Source organism: Hypanus sabinus, unplaced genomic scaffold (assembly GCF_030144855.1).
Source record: "Hypanus sabinus isolate sHypSab1 unplaced genomic scaffold, sHypSab1.hap1 scaffold_889, whole genome shotgun sequence".
In the NCBI taxonomy this organism is placed as follows: Eukaryota; Metazoa; Chordata; class Chondrichthyes; order Myliobatiformes; family Dasyatidae; genus Hypanus; species Hypanus sabinus.
Genome location: NW_026781742.1, coordinates 138,175 through 155,358, shown reverse-complemented (window position 1 = coordinate 155,358; position 17,184 = coordinate 138,175). Strand labels below are relative to the sequence as shown.

At 42.7% G+C, this 17,184-nt stretch overlaps 1 protein-coding gene across 1 annotated transcript; it reads left to right on the top strand.

Moving 5' to 3' along the window:
* Positions 1–5,626: 5,626 nt before the first annotated feature.
* Positions 5,627–16,877, top strand: LOC132390422 (histone H2B-like; the record flags this gene model as incomplete). The annotated part of the gene is made up of 2 exons (XM_059963031.1): positions 5,627–6,153; positions 16,736–16,877. A coding segment is annotated over one exon (432 nt), but the record flags the coding sequence as incomplete, so codon positions are not given.
* Positions 16,878–17,184: the final 307 nt, after the last annotated feature.

Here is a 17,184-nt window from a genome sequence, read left to right as displayed (position 1 = left end):
ACTGTAAACCTGTGGCGACTAAAAGCAGGCGGTACAGTGTGTGGGACAGGGCCTTCATTCAGTCAGAGGTGCAGCGGCTGCTCAGGGAGAGGATCATTGAGCCAAGCACAAGCCCTTGGAGGGCCCAGGTGGTTGGATGGCGGCCCCAACCCCCCCTCACTAACTCCTATTCTCTTTTCCCAGGAAGTCTGTCACTGGGACCACTCTACCAGTTTGGCTGACGTCCCCGGGGCCAGTGCTGCTCCGGAAACATGTGAGGAAGAATAAATACTCCCCGCTGGTCGAGAGGGTTCACCTTCTGCATGCAAACCCCCAGTATGCCGACGTGGTCTTACCTGATGGGCGGGAGGACACGGTCTCCATCCGCGACCTGGCGCCCGCAGGTGCAGCAGACCACTACCCTGAACACTCTCCGGTAACTATGAACCCTGTACCCGAGGTGACACCGCGCTCACCAGGCCCTACATAGACTCCTCATGACACCTATATACCAGGTGCCTCGCACATGCATGAGCTGGAACCAGCACAACCTCCGTCTCCTTTGCAATCACCAATATCGCCGGCATCGGTGCAATCACAGCCGGAGCTACGGAGATCGCAGCGACAGATTCGACCACCTGATAGACTTGACCTGTAAGAAACTTCACCACATGGGTACACGTTTAAACAAAGTGGGGGGGGGAGGGTGAATGTGGTGAACTATGAGCCTGTCTGGACACGCTCCTCCCACAGGCCCCTGTATAAAGGCGATCGAGGTCTGATCCTCTCCCTCATTCTCCAAGATGTAGTATGGTGGTCACTCGCTGCTGGTTCCTTCTTCAGTCAATTAAAGCCGATATCTCGCCTTACGTCTCAGAGTGAGTTATTGATGGTGCATCAACCACCTCATACCAGCTCCACAGCCACCACTTTACCTGGGGTTTAGAAGGCGCCAGATGCGTGGTCTATATATCCTAATATCAGTCTTATCCTGTTCCTCTATGTGACCGGACTTTCATTTCCCTCGCGACCCAGAGGAACAATTGTTCTGATGAATTAACGCTCTTATCACTGGAAGTGACGGCACCCTCGCCCACCAGCTGCTGTGTGTGAGGGCGCTCGCAATGGTCACGGGGCCGGGGAGCGACAGACCGAGTTTCTCGGGTAGTTGCGGAATGGAAAAGCACTTCCTATAATTTAAAGCATGAGAATCAGCAAAATTCCAGAAAACCTTCAGTGTGTACGTGTTGTGTGAGGGAGGTTTTTTTTCCGCTCGAGCGCTGTGCTGCGGATAGGAAATTGCCGGGCCAAGTAAAGTGAAGGCGGAGAACAACACAAAGACTCTTCTAAGAGCCACCCAACACCTCACAGAGGGAGCCGTGTCCACAACCTTTTAATTATTTTTATCGATATATTTGGCTGAGTTACTTTTGAAGCAGATTAATCCATGATACAATTAATGGTAAATAACATGAAAAAGTAATCAAGCACCGTTGCTGGGTGCTGTGAAATTGGCGGGCGATTTGAAATTAATCCTGCGCCAATCACACTGTATTCTGATTGCATGAAGTCCGACAGCCAGTAAATTCCTAGGAATCTTTCACTATGTACGTGGTGTGTGAGGGAGTTTTCTTTCCCCTCTCTGGAGCTCTGTGTTTCGGATAAACCATTGGAAATTGCCGGGCCTAGTAAAGTGAAGGCGGAGCTGGACGATGAGAGGCCGTTCTCGGCTCTGTCCGTCACTCTGACTCTGTCTCCTCCCCTCCCCGCTCTGTCTCTCTGTGTGTTTCTTGGGCAGGAGTAGTGGCAGAGGATTGGAGGATGGGTTATGTTATCCAGTAACTTGGGAAAGGATCGAAGGAAAACCAAACATTGTTCAGATTCTGGAGGGTCTCGGCCTGAAACGTCGGCTGTTTACTGTTTCTCACAGATGCTGCCTGGCCTGCTGAGTTCCCCCAGCACTGTGCGTGTATCGCTGCAAGGAAAAGCCTGGGAGCTGAGTCAGGTCTGCTGCTGCAGTTCAATCATTAAAGACTCGGCTGACAATTTCAATGCCCGGCTCAGCAAATACGCAGATCCCTTTAAAGTGTGAAAAAATGTAACTAGCAATACAACAGGACGGTGATCAATGAGCTCAGTGATTTGAGGAATGTGAGATAGAAACATGGAAAATAGGTGCAGGAGTAGTCCATTCTGCCCTTCGAGTCTGCAAACAAGAACAAGAGATGTTCCATTGTCATTCACGAACCAGGGCAGAACTGCCGTGGGGAACGGTCGGTCCCTGGGAGTGCTGTAAAACAGAGATATCGGGGTGCAGATATCGAATTCCTTCAAAGTGTAAACACAGGTAGGCAGGACGGAGAAGAAGGTGTTTGCCACACCAGCATTCGTCGGGAGAGTTTTGGACACTAGGCCGTGACGTCACATTACATCTCTCCCAGCCTTGGGGAAACGACTCTTGGAGCATGACGTACATTTATAGTTGCCCTGTGAGCAGAGGGTGACATTAAACTGGAGAGGGTGCAAAAAGGATTTAACAGGAGGCTAGATAGGCTGGAAATTCCTCATCAGAGTGTATGTGACATTAGAGAGGTTGATAAAATAATGGCAGACATTGATATGGTCAGTAGTGAATCTGTTATCTCCAGGGTCATGGAGTTGGACGCTAGAGATTCCAGGTATAAAGTGAGAGAGGGAAGATTTAAATGGGACCATGAGGAGCAGGTTTTGTACACAGAAGGCGCTAATTACATGGAACAAACTACCTACAGTGATGGCATAGGTCGGCACCATTGCAATATCTCTTGCACTGTGGAGAGGGAAGTTTTACAGGGACATGGGGCAAATAGAGGTAACTGAGAATGGTTTTGTTTGTCCACTTTGTCAGCATGGATGTGTTGGGCTGAAGGGCCTGTTTCTGTGCTGCACAACTCAGTGACAAAGTCTGTTGCTCTGGCAGAGTGGGACGGACAGTGTTAGTAGTGAGAAGGTTTGGGGGATGTAGAGAGGAGAGTGAATGGTTGAGGATGGGGCGGATGGAAAAGAATGTGCGGAAAAGTGAGATCACCTATTCCCAGGATCAAACTGTAAGAGTCATTTCCACATGGGGATGTTCAAAGGGACCTGGGTGTCATTGTAAACAAATCACTTGAGTTAACATGCAGATACAACAAGTAATGAGAGGGGCAAACAGTATTTTGTCCTGTGATCCAGGAGGAGTGGAGAAGAGGGGTACAGATATCTCAGTGGGTTCTGTAGGGTCCTGGTGAGAGCACACCTTGAATGTAGTGTCCGTGTTTGGTCACACTTCCTCAGGAAGGATATCCCTGCAATAGAGGGAGTGCAGTGACTGTTCCCCGCACTGACTGTGCTGGTTCCAGGGATGGAGGGTTGGTTATGTGAGAGGACAGTGAGTGGACCGGGTCTGTATTTCTTGCAGTCAATGAGAAAACGAGGAAATCTGTTAGATTCTTTCAGGATGTGACAGACAGTAGGCAAGGAGTATCTTTCCCCTGAATGAGAGTTCCAAAACTGAGGAAAATACCCTCAGAATGAGGTGTAAATCGCAAACACGAGAGAATCTGCTGATGCTGGAAATCCAAAGCAACAAAAGATGCTGGTGGAACTCATGAGGACAGGCAGCCTGTATGCCAAAGAGTAAACAGTTAACACTTCGGGCCAAGACCCTTCCATCAGATCACAGTGTGAAGGTTCTCAGCCCAAAGCATCATTACTCTTTTACATCAGAATGCGGTGACATGCATTCAGGATGGAAATGGAATTATATCTCTTTAATCAGAAAATGAAGAATTTCTGTATTCGCTGTATAAGTAATCTGGAGCCTCAGGTGCTGGGTTGTGTCAAAGCTGAGATCACCAGTCTCTGGGAGAGTTTTCGTCACTCAGTCCATAAGGCCACAAGATATAGGAGCAGAATTCAGCCATTTCGCCCATCGAGCCCGCTCTGCCATTTCATCATCACTGATCAATTTATCCTCTTATCTTCCCTTGTATCCCTTTATGCCCTGACCACTAAAGAATCTATGAATCTCTGCCTATACCCAGTGATTTGACCTCTCCTGCTGCCTGTGGCAAAAATTCCACCGATTCACCACTCTCTGGCTGAAGGAATTCCTCCTCCTCTCCATTCTGAAAGGATATTCTATTTTGAAGCTGGGTGGTCTGGCTTTAGACACTCCCACCACAGGAAAAATCCTCTCCACATCCACTCAATCAAGCCCTTCCACTATTTGATAGGTTTCAATTCGGTAACTCTTCTTTCTCCAACGTCACGGGGAAGAGAGGCCCAGAGCTATGAAACGCTTTTCATATGACAAGCCATTTAATCCTGGTAAAATTCTCCATTTGTGACGTCATGTCAGCAGAAAAAGTTCTGGATTTCAGAGATTTTTGTATTTTGGAATTATGGACAAATCTGTAAACCTCAATCATTAACCCATGCTATCCCAGGCACACAGATGCAAAATAAAGACAGATGTAAATTTAAAGCAGGAAAGTGGAACCTTACGAGGCCTCAGAACATTGTACTCTCCAAATGGTCAAAATACAGCCAAGTAACAAGTTCGAAAATACCCACAACATGCAGTATTACAGTGCCTCTGATTATCTTCGTCCATGGGATAAACACAAGCTGGGTCTGATCAACCCTGGCTCGGTCACCTGGGCAAGAGAGTCTCATGATTAACGACCCGAAACCCCCAATGACCCCAGGTTGCAGTACTGATGATGTGTCCCTTTGCACACCCGGTTCTTTAAGCCAAGTGGGAGTCAGGCCACGTTAATGAAAGGCATCGGCTAGATTAAATTGGCTCCACTACACTACCCTATCCACCATAGTCCCACATATCTCACCATACTAAACTCCACAGCTTTATCTCTTCCAGCCTGACATATACATCCACCAGCCCTACCCTCAAACCCAATCCTAAGAAGGGGCACCCACCGCTTCTAACCCTGGCCACACACCCACAAACCCGAAGCCGAGTGTACGGAGGAGTAAGATCCAACAAAGGCAAGTGTTGGACCTGGTGGATGAAGGCATGGGCCGGATCAATGTGGCAGCGTTGCGTGAGACTGAATCGAGAGTGACGAGATGAAGAAGCACAAGAGGGGTGATTCTCCGACTGCCCGCATAATCTCTTTGTTATTTTGATTTTGTTCTGATAGTCCTCTGTCTATTTGAATATGTTGGTATAATTCATATTTAATTCCAGTGTTTCTTGTCAATGTTGTGTCTGATGAAATGTGTCTGTGAATGCTGCTACAAATCCGTTGTTCCTTTCTCCTGTGTGCATAAATAAACTCGATTTGAACTTTACTTTGAAATGTCCAAATCTCTCCTTCGCTCTCCTGCTGCCTTGTGTCATGAACTGAACGTCTTCGTGTTTAATTTTACAATATTTCATCTAATTTTATTTTCATACTGCTTTTGAAATTTGCGTTTCCCTTTTCAATTGCAGCCCGCACCCCCGCCTGTCTCTGCCCTCTGTCCTTCCTCCTGTATTAAACGCAGCGCGAACCGTCACACATTGGTGCCGCTTCCCATCCCCCAGCGTTCCGCTTGGTGATTCCTTTCTCCAAGCAGCCAATCGGAATGCTCAGCGTCACCATTCTAATTAACATACTATTTTGTGCGCTGCCTATTTAGTCCGAGCTCCGAACAGTTTCTGATTATTATTGTGTTTGAAACCGACGGGGAAGTGCCTGATCCTCCGAAACCCGCTCCCAAGAAGGGCGCCAAGAAAGCTCCGTCCAAACCGGCGAGCAAGTTTGGCAAGAAGCGCAAGAGGTCGAGGAAGGACAGTTACAAAGTGATGAAGCAGGTTCTCCCCGACACCGGCATCTCCTCCAAGGCCATGAGCATCATGAAATCATTCGTGAACGATATCTTCGAGCTCATCGCGGGTGAGGCTTATCGCCTGGCCGACTACAACAAGCGGTCCACCATCAGCTCCCGGGAGACCCAGACCGCCGTGCGCCTGCTGCTGCCCGGGGAGCTGGCCAAGCACGCCGTTTCCGAAGGGACAATGGCGGTGACCAAGTACACCAGCTCCAACTGAAGACAAGTTTACTGACAAAACAAACGGGAAAATCAAAGAATCTTTTAAGAGCCACTCACGGTTTCATTAAAAGAATATTGCGACATGGACTTGAGGTAAGTTTGAAAATTGCTTTTTGATGCGCTCATTCAGAATCTTATCTCCGTTACTCAGAAATTGCTGTCCACTATTCAGCAGAATCCAGATTTCTCTGTTACATTCCTGCGTACTGCACAGGCATGGAATCATGACGCACTCCTTCCCTGTCATTTCCTCTCGGTCATCAGGTTTCTCTGAAGAAGACACTAATTATTGCTTCTGGTTTAATAACCGTGAAGAATGCGGTTCTTTGAGCTTTGTCCCATTTTTGTTACCTCTCTTAACCCCATTCCAACCCGAGAGCTGAACACTCACGGTTTGTTCAGACTGTATTTGTTAAAGCCCCACTTTCTGAAGGGCCATCCGTTGGTAAACTGACTTGAGTTTACACAATGACCGTCCGCGAACATTTATAAATTGAAAGAAATCGGTGAACTAAATCTCCAGACACCGTGGCAATATTAACTACACTTAGTTTAAATCTGTTTCACCAATCATAAACGTCCCGCTACATTTCTCCAGACTGTGTATGAAGGGAGAATACGCATATTTCCGGAAGCCAGAATTTTTCACGGTCAAGACTCCAAGTTTATTTCTGATTTATCAAATCTATCTGACGTTGTATGTGTTCAGGAAACCTGGCTTCCCACATTTAAATTCTTCCTTCCAGGATTATATTGTAATTAGGCGTGATAGATTATTTCGTAGAGAAGGTGCTATTGCAAATTTTATACAGAAAGGGAGAAGGCATACAGTTGTGGATGTGAATGAAATGTATGAGACACTTGTAGAAGTATTTGATTCAACAGGGAGCGACATTAAAGAGGTATATTATTATAACCATGGTGGAAAGCTTTCGATTGATGTGTTAGAGTATATGTAGCTCCAGCTCACTGAGGGTTGTATGGTTGGGGCTTTTAATGCATAGACTTCACTGTGGGCTTGTTCTCAGAATGATGGTGCTTGTTTGATTGCAGAAGAGTTTTAGATATTTCACTGTGTCTAACTGGTGGGAGAGTTATGAGATTTAATATTCATAATAGTTCTGAAATTGCTGTAAATTTAACTTTGGTTTCAAACATTCATGCTGCAGTGAGTGAGTGGTATGTCATGGGAGATGAAACATTGGGGAGTGATCATTTTCCTCTATTTATAAGCCTGGGTTTAGACCAAGATGCCTCTTTGAGGAGGTGGAATTTCGGTAAAGCAAATTGGAGAAGTTTTAATGTTTTATGTGATGAATGGAACATCTGTTTGGATGGAATGGAGAGCATGATGTCGATTTCTGCAAAGAAAGGTTGTCACGTTATTCCTCAAATTTGCTGGAAGAGACATATTAAAAAGTGCATTAATAGGAGAAAATCTGTACCATGGTGGACGGAGGAGTGTGCAGAGGCAATTATTGAGAAAAATGTGGCATTTTGGAAAGTTAAGAAGTATCACTGTCCGCGTGATCTTATTAAGTGTAACAGGTCACAGGCCGTGGTGAGGAAAGTAATGAAGGTTGTGAAAAATATTTACTAGAGGTCATATTGTGCTAGAATTCGAAGGACTATTAAACTTGGAGGTGTTAGGGGAATGATAAAGAAAATGGGGGTGAGGGATTCATAGGGTCCCAGTATTGATTAAAGAAGGTGATACAATTGTGACTGAAACGGAGAGGGTTTAGTTACTGGCTTGGTCATTTGCTGTAACTCATAATCAAAATAATGAAGAGACTAAACAATGTAGGGATAAGCTGTTAAGTGAATACCCAGACGTGTTGGAAACCTGCTGTAGCAATGACAGTGATGTAGAGTTTTATTTGTGTGAATTTAGGAAAACGATTATTAATACTGGGCTGACGGCTCCAGGAAAGGATGATATATGTTATTGCATGTTTAAACGTATGGCCGGAGCTCTTTGGAGATAATATTACATTTTTGAATCCTATTTGGCATTCAGGCCATCATCCCTCCTCATGGAAAATTGCAATTGTAGTGTCTATTCAGGATCCTGGTAAACCCCTGTTGGATCCTCCTAGTTATAGATAAATATTCCTGATGTCCCATTTGTGTAAACATATGGGATATATGGTATTAGAGTGGTTGAATTATTTTTTGGAAAAGGGAGGGGACATGTTGTTGTTAATATACTGGATTAGTTTGAGGGGAGAAGTGCTGGTTCAACAGCACATGTCCCAAAAGCAGTCAATGTTTTTATGCAGAAATCTCAGCATCTACTTCAACACAGCAAGCTTCCAGAAACAATATAGTCAGTGGAAATGTCAATCCATCGCCTCCTATATTGTCGCGATGAGGCCACACTCAGGTAGGAGGAACAACATCTTGTATTCTTGCTGGTCAGCCTCCAATCTGATGGCATGAACATCGATTTCTTGATCGTCCGGTCATGCCTCCCCTCCCTCATCATTCCCCATCCACTTTTCCCTCTTGTCGCCTGCCCATCACCTCCCTCGGGTGTTTCTCCCCCCCCTTTCTTTCTTCCACGCCCTTCTGTTCTCTCCTATCAGACTCGCCCTTCTCCAGCCCTGTAGCTCTTTCACCAATCAACTTCCCAGCTCCTTACTTCATCTCTCCCTCTCCCAGTTCCAGTTATCACTTTGTGTTTCTCTCTCCCCTCCCCCACCTTTAAATTTACTCCTCATTGTTTGTTCCCCAGTCCTACTGAAGAATCTTGGCCCAAAATGTAAACTGTACTTTTATCCACAGATGCTGCCTGGCCTGCAGAGTTTCTCTAGCATTTTGTGTGTTCTCCTTGTATTTCAATAACTGCAGATTTTCTCCTCTTTATTACTCAATGTCAACAGGCATTCTGTATGACAACTGTCGAAGTCTCACTGCAGATATGAAACTCGAGGTTCGGCAGATGCTGAGAATAAACTGCAAAGTAACACACAAAGTACTGCAGGAGCTCAGCAAGTCGGGCAGCATCTCAGCAGAGAAATAAACAGTCTAGGTAGGATGAAGTGTTTGGGCCCACAATATTCACGGTTTATTCCTCTGCATAGATGCTGCTGGGGCTACTGAGACCCGCCAGCATTTTGCAAACATAAACTTCTTTTTTTTTCAGTCAATCAGTTTCCAGATGTTGCTGAACTTTCATTTGTAGCCTCATCCTCCTGCTCTGGTTCCCTCTTTCTACTCCCCATCAACTCGAACCTCCATCACATCTAGAGCCTCCTTTTTGCTGACCCCACTTGTTTCTGCTCCATCGAATATTTACCCACCATTCTGCTCATACCTTAGAGGAGAGTATTGTATTGCAACAGTCTGGCTGTGTGAGGCACGGCCCTTCAAAATCAGTGAAAATCACCCAAAACAGTGAATGAAGAAGGGCAGAGCCTATATTACCAGCAATATCGAGGAGCAGATAGGGAAACAGATTCTGGAAAGGTGTAAGAATAACAGAGTTGTCATGATGGGAAATTTTAATTTGCCAAATATAGATTAGCATCTTTCTAGAGCAAGGGTTTTTATGAGGTGGAGTTTGTTAGGTGTGTTCTGGAAGGCTTCTTGACACAATACGTAGTTAAGCCTACAAGAGGAGAGGCTGCACTTGATTTGAAATGAACTTGGTCAGGTGTCAGATCTCTCAGTAGGAGAGCATTTTGGAGATAGTGAATATAATCCTTTCTCCTTTACAATATCATTGGAGAGATATTCGGAGCAGACAAGTTAGAAAAGAATGTAATTTGAATAAGGGGAATTATGAGGCTATCAGACAGGAATTTGGAAACAAATGCTCTCAAGGAAAAGTACGGTAGTGTGGCAAATGTTCAGGGAATACTTGAGTGAAGTTCTGCAATAGTTACGTTCCCATGAGACACGGAAGTGATGGTAGTGTGCAGAAACTCTGGTGTACAAAGGCTGGTCAAGAAGAAAAGAAAACATTACTTCTTACTTCTCCTGACAGTAAGAGTGTTCACTTTGATTTGTAAATATGTGGATTTCATCTCCAGGCACAGTGAGGATATAAAATCCCCATTTGAATACACTCAGATATGAACTGATTGTTCATAGTCACAGTGCATTGATTACTCTTCACAAACATGTCTATCCAAATAGAAACTATTTGCGCCATTGCAAAATACTCCACTTGAGGTTCCTCCCCTCCCTGAATCACAATATATAGGGGACAACCACCTAAATCTGATACAGCAGCTCAAGGAAAGCAACTTCCATTTCTTTGTTACAGGTACATCTGATTTTTCTGAGTCTTTCTGAAGTAATTATTGTCAAGCATTAAATGTAGATGGCTTCATTGGTAAATTGGAAGATGAAGAAACAATTGATGGAGCTGTGGATAGTGTGGAGGACTGGCAATAAATACAGCAAAATGTAGATCAATTGCAGATATAGGCTGGGAAATGGCAAATGGAATTTGACCCAGATAAATGTGACGAATTGCACCTCAGTAAGGCAAATGCAAGACAGAACACTGTTATGGGCAAGGTCCTTTAGTGTTGCTGAGCAGAGAGATCATGGCATCCTAGTTCATTGCTAGTTGTAAGTAGCTACACAAGTTGGTATGTTGTTTAGAAATAGGCTTACAACATGCTTGTATTTATTATTCGAAGCATTTAGCTCAATAGTCATGTTCCTACTTTGTAAGACTCTCGTTGGGCCACATCTGGATGACTGCATACATTTCTGGTTGCCCCACACTTGGAAGGATGTGGAGGCTTTGGAGAGGGTGAAGAATATGTTTACCAGGATGCTGCTTCATTTAGAGGGTGTGTGCTATCACAGGAGGCGTAATAAAATGTTGTTTCCACTGGAGCTCCAAAGGCTCAGGGGTGATCTGATAGAGGATTGCAGGAAGATGGAGGGTATGGACATGGTATAGGCAGGAAGGATTAGTGTTTGGGTGTTTTTGATTTGCTTTATAGCTAGTTCATCACAACATTGTGGCCCTAATGGCCTGCTGTTGTGCTGTACTCTTCATTGTTCTATGTTCTCCTTAGTTCTCAAATTATTTTCATAGCAAACTGACCCATTTGACAGTTACCTTGTAGCTGTTGGTTAAATCCTTTGCGATTTACAATTTGCTATTTCTAAACTCAAGGTAAAGATTCCATTTAGTATTTTAAATCTCTCACAATATCATTAGACATTTTGGATCTTAAACCACAAAAGCTGCAATGACGTTAAATTAGTTTCGTCTTTCCATGTTCATGAGATGTTCTTCTGCACACCATTGATTTAACATGTGGTAATTTAATAGCACCTTTCTGTCAGCTTAAACAGTCTGACATATCACAGAAACAAACGTTTTCACTGATAGAACTGCCAATGATCAAATGACTTATCTTTAAACGCTTTAAACTCTTGTACATGAAAGTGGCTGAAGGCTCTGATATTCTCAATCCACCATGCCTGGTACAAATGATCAATCCATGGTCAAAGTCACTAAGATCTCATTTCTCTCCTATGTTGTTGTTTGGTCTCAACAACAAATGAATCTCTTGACCATTCTTGCATGCTTTTATGCATTAAGTTTCATCGACAATATTGGATGATGAGATATCGGCACTAACAAGAGTAATGGGATGTACGGATGTTCCTAATAAAGTGGCCACTGAATGTACTATGCTCTGCTTGGGCTGTCCTGAACCATTTCTCTGTCATTGAGGTATTTTAGAAGTAGAGTTTCTGATAAATTGGAAACACAGCAACCAACCTCACACATGCAGCAATGTTATGCCCTGATAGAAAGGAAAATGACTCAAAACCAGGGAGAACTTGCCCATCTTTTCCAAGGTATATGGAAATCACTCAAGAGGCTTTAACATATCTGCCTGGATTCATTCAGGATGGCATTGAAATAGCATCCTAGAATTTGAACTGTTCACTCGATTGGACCTCAAACCCACGCTATAGCCTCAAGGAAATAATCACACCACCTTGTCACTCTTGACACTGTTAAGAACTCAGCATAGAAACAACTTTAGGGAAATGGAAAACAATCAGCTCAGCAAAGGCAGCAGTACAGGAACTTGCAGCTCATACTGAATGGAATCTAAATTCATACTCTCTGTGATTAAAGAAGAGAATAGTAAATTTAATGTTATTCTATCTACAATTGAAAGGTGTCCTGAAGTTGTCTTCAAGGCTACCAGAGTCTGTACTTCTGCAGATAATCTATTACCTTCAGTGACAGTGTCTGATTGTACAAGACAATATGTGGGAACCGAATTCAGCACAGATATACTATAGCCCATTGTTGAACACACACAACTTAAACTAGAAAAATACAGTATTGCCTTTAAAACTGATCTGATTTACTGTCCCAGCTATCCAAAGATAAGTCATTCTTGTCATATAGTAGTATGTCTGTATTCATTTTACCTGTATTCTCAGTTTTCTGAAATATCCTCCCTCTCAATTTGTAGTTTCCAAAAGTCATAGGAGCAGAATTAGGCCATTTAGAACCAACGGGTCTGCCCATCATTCCATTTTGGATGATTTATTATCCCTCTCAACCCCATTTGCTTCCCTTGCTGCGGAACCTATCACAAACATATTAATGAATAATCTATCAACCTCTGCTTTACCCATCCCCAATTACATAGCTTCACAGCTGTCTGTGGCAAGCAATTCCACAGATTCACCACCTTCTGGCTCGAGAAATTCCTCCTCATTCCTGTTGTAAAGGGACATACTTCTACTCCAAGGCTGTACCGTCTGGTCCCAAACTCCCCCACCACAAAATACATCCTCTCTACTTCGGCTCTATTTAGGTCTTCCAATATCCATAAGCTTTCAATGTCCTTCTTTTCTCTTTACCAGAGCTATCAAAAGTGAGATTTCTTCCTCCAGATAATTGCCTTCCAAAAAACTCTTGTCGTCCTCGTGTTTCTCCTGCTGATTGTTAACACTGAGTTTTCCAATGCCCGAGGGGTCAGACGACTTGATATCAGATTAAACAGTAATGCAGAGGGAATTTCTTCACAGGTAGGATTGTCTTAGCTCCACTTCTTTAACCAAACGAAACAACATTCCTCTGCAACTTGCTCCAACCACAGATCATTGATCGCACAAAGCACATAAAACTAAATATTGTCAAAAATAAGTGCATAAAATATAACTCACAATGCATGCAGTGTGCAGCACATTTAAAAAAAAAACAACTAACAGTAGAGAGCTCACTGTCCTGTGATGAGAGGTCGGTTGTGGCAGGGCATTCATTGGTTTTGTAACCTAATGGAAGAAGCCTATTACCCAGTCTAGCAGTCTTAGTCCTCAAGCTGCAATGCCTCCTTCTCGATGATTATAGGTCAAAGAGATTGGGAGATATGTGCCAGGGATCCTCAATGATGCTTTGGGCTTTGACTAAATCAAATGTGTCAGATCATTAATATTCCAAACAACATTTTATTTAAAGTCAAACATCTATTTTTTGATATAATGTACATACTGAAATGCAATATAAAACATTAATTTTTCCAAGTCAAATTGAGTTTAATCTTGTTATCATAAGTTCAGTGAGGTACGGGTTCAGTACCAAGGAAAATTTGCATGCAGCAACATCACAAAGATGAAGGGACAGACAGCACACAGAATATAGATTATGCATTAGGTCTACCTTAAGTCATGCCATATGCAATAAAGTCGATTTGCCATCATGAGTATATATTTTCAGAAGTTAATTGGCTGGAATAGTAATGAATGGGAGATTGGTTTGACTAGACAAAATAGATGAATGTCACTTGAGGCAGGCATCCCCAAGAGTGCTGAAAACATTGTCAATTACGATTTCCCACGAGACGTTACTCACAGACAGTTATACAAAATCGTGTAGGTCTTGTAATGGAAATGTTCCCATGATAGTTCAGGGTTTATTCATCGAGAAGATACTTTGATTGATGCACAAGAGGGGTGGGAGGTGGACGGGGTAATATTTTGGAAATATTTTCTGAGGAGCTGACTGGTCAAACTAAATAGTGAGAACTGGTGCCGAATACTTTCCTGTATTCAATGGTGGGTGAGGTTCACCAATGACGGACTGGGCCATATTTAGTACATATTACAGGCTTTTCCGTACAATGGCATTGATGCTTCCATATCAGGCCAAGATGAAACTAGTCAATAAACTCTCTAACAGACATCTGTAAAAATTAATCAACGTTTCAGATAATAATTCAAATTTTGTCAAGCTTCCAAGAAAGCATAGCGTTTTTGGTGACATTCCAAATCTCCTCAAATTCCTATTGAAATATAGTCGCCGTCACACCTTCTTTACAGCTGTATCAATATTTTGGGTCCAGGTTAGCTCCTCGGACATACTGGCACCCAGGATCTTAAAATAGCTCCCTCACTGCATTTCTGATTCCTCCATGAGGATCAGTGTGTGTCATTCACTCAACTATTATGTGTCATCTGTCCTCATACCCGAACTCCGGAAAACACGTTGAGGAATTCTTCCATGGGCAAAAAGTCAATAGTCTGAGATAACTGAGCAGCAAGTTGACTTCACAATTCTTTGTTAATTGTCAATTCAAATATGAGCGAAAGTCTGAGAATCAGATTCCCACGACACAATAGGTGACTTTGTGGTTTGTTAGAAGTAAAGGTCTGTTAAGATCTATTAAGAACAGTGCATTCCAGTGATCCACTACTCTCTGAATAAATAAAACCCTACCCATCACATGCCCTTTGAACACACGCCTTCTCACTGTAAATGCCTGCCCTTTGGTATTTGACATTTCAACCCCGGGAATCAGATACTCCCTGTCTACTCTATCTATGCCTCTTTTAAACTTATAAATCTTCATCGGAATTCCCCTCAGGCTATGGTGCTCCAGAGGAAACAACTCACCGTCCTTTCCAATTGTATCCAGTCTCAATTGTAAGCCAGACTGACGCTGTGGAAATACAGCTCCAGAAATATGATTTTTATTTCTGCAAGGAGCATGTGTGTGTGTGGCAAATATTCGTCGACATTTCCTGGTACATGCTTCAGAGCATCGACTGATGATAAGAGGATGCTCACCATGACACTGGAGTAAACTCCAGATGTCTCCTTCTCCTGTGTAGTAAAGGACTTCAATTTGCTGCATCCTACTACAGGTTCTGAGTTATCATAATTCGAAAATGAGCAATGCTAAAAGTTCAGGTGCAACTGTTCTATTTAAATTTTCTGCCCATTACACTACTGGTGTTTTGGCAGCAATAAAGGTCTTCCTTCTTTGGCTGTGTTCAGGGCTTCCTTCATCATGTCAGTGTTACGCCTGTGACAATAGACAATAGGTGCAGAAGTAGACCATTCAGCCCTTCGAGCCTGCACCGCCATTTTGAGATCATGCCTGATCAATTACTATCAATACCCTGTTCCTGCCTTGTCCCCTAATCCCTTGATTCCCCTATCCATAAGATACCTATTTAGCTCCTTGAAAGCCTCCACTACCTTCCGAGGCAGTGCATTCCAGACCCCCACAACTCTCTTGGAGAAGAAGTTTTTCCATAACTCTGTACTAAATGACCTTTTTTAATGATCCTCTTTTTAAAACGTTTTTTATTGCGTTTTCAAATAATTACAGAAAGAAAAACAAATATACCCTTAGCCCCTCCCCTCTAACAACCCTACAGAAAAAAAGAAAATGAAAAAAAAGAAAGAAAGCGAGAGTGCCTGTATATCTGAAGATCCCCACATGCTCCACGGAGTTCGTAATAACTTTATTATATATACTTGTTTCTTTCCCCAAATAACCAATTATTTTATCTTCGGAGCAGTCATTTGAGATCTTAAGCTGTGTTGCCTTTAAGGCATTTGTTTAGTTTATTATACTTTTGCTTTAGTAATTTGTTTGTTATCATTTTCTAGTTAAAGTTAAGGTTGTTTAAAGTAAATTCGTTTTCTGTGATATATAGCGGCATGCGATGACGTCACTCCCGGTTTCGCCGTGTGTTGTGGGAGAATACCGGTTTGGAGAAACAGGAAGGAGGGGGCTTATGTGTACAGTATCAGTGCGAGAAAAGTTTTCTTTCTACGCACGAGAAACATTAGTGAATCAACGCCCTAAGTTCATGAGATAATCGATATGTTGAATTAAAAATGTTAACGCTGATTCTGTTAAAAGTAATGATGATTGATAAAGTTTATGTTTTTTGTTATTTAAAGCGTTGCGGATAGTTTGTGTTGAAATGTATTTAAAGCCAGTCAATGGCATGGGTAGATTCTGACTGTATGTTGCACTTCAATGTAAGATTGTTGTTGTCGTTTTACTTTTGCAAGTGTTTATGATGTAAATGTGATGTCAAGAAGGAAACAAATACAGTATGTTTTTTGTATTGTTTTATCAACAGTTTTCACCATACCTTAATGTGGAAGAGTGAACAGTAAATGGTTAATCTTACTGGGACCGCCTCATTGATTGGTTTATGCTTGGTGTTTAGTTCAGAGTTATTTTACAGCTGTGCGAGAACACTACATAAGCATTTACGAGAATGACACCATCTGATTTCAAATCCCAGAAAATCCTGCAGTCTCGTTCCTGCAGTTCTTCCATTGGAGTGAAAATCATATAGATATTGGAGATGATGTATGTTGCCGTATGTCGATTACAATAATGACATTTGTGCTGTTCATTTTTTTCAGACAGCTGCACCATAGACCCTGAAAGTGACATCAGGAATATCTTCTCCGCAAGTTACAGTGAGCATCTGGGTTAAATCTGATCAACAGCACAAGGTCAGAAACTTAGTGTCACTACCAAAAGTTCCAGCCAATAGAAGTTCAACACTGTATAATGTGTGTTAAAGAAATGTGAAATAGTGTAACACTTGTAATAATAATTAACAATCAATGAAGCATACAAACAATGTGTTCTTCATTAGCATTTATTGTAAGACTGGAAGTGGTTACTACTGATATTGGCAACATTTATTCACCATACCTAATATCTGTGCTCTTGAGATTGTCCCCATTAAACACAAAATTATTATAAATAATTAATTTTAGACGTACTTATTTAAGACCATATGACATAAGAGCAGAATGAGATAATCTGGCCCATTGAATCAGCTCTGCCATTCAATCACTGATGA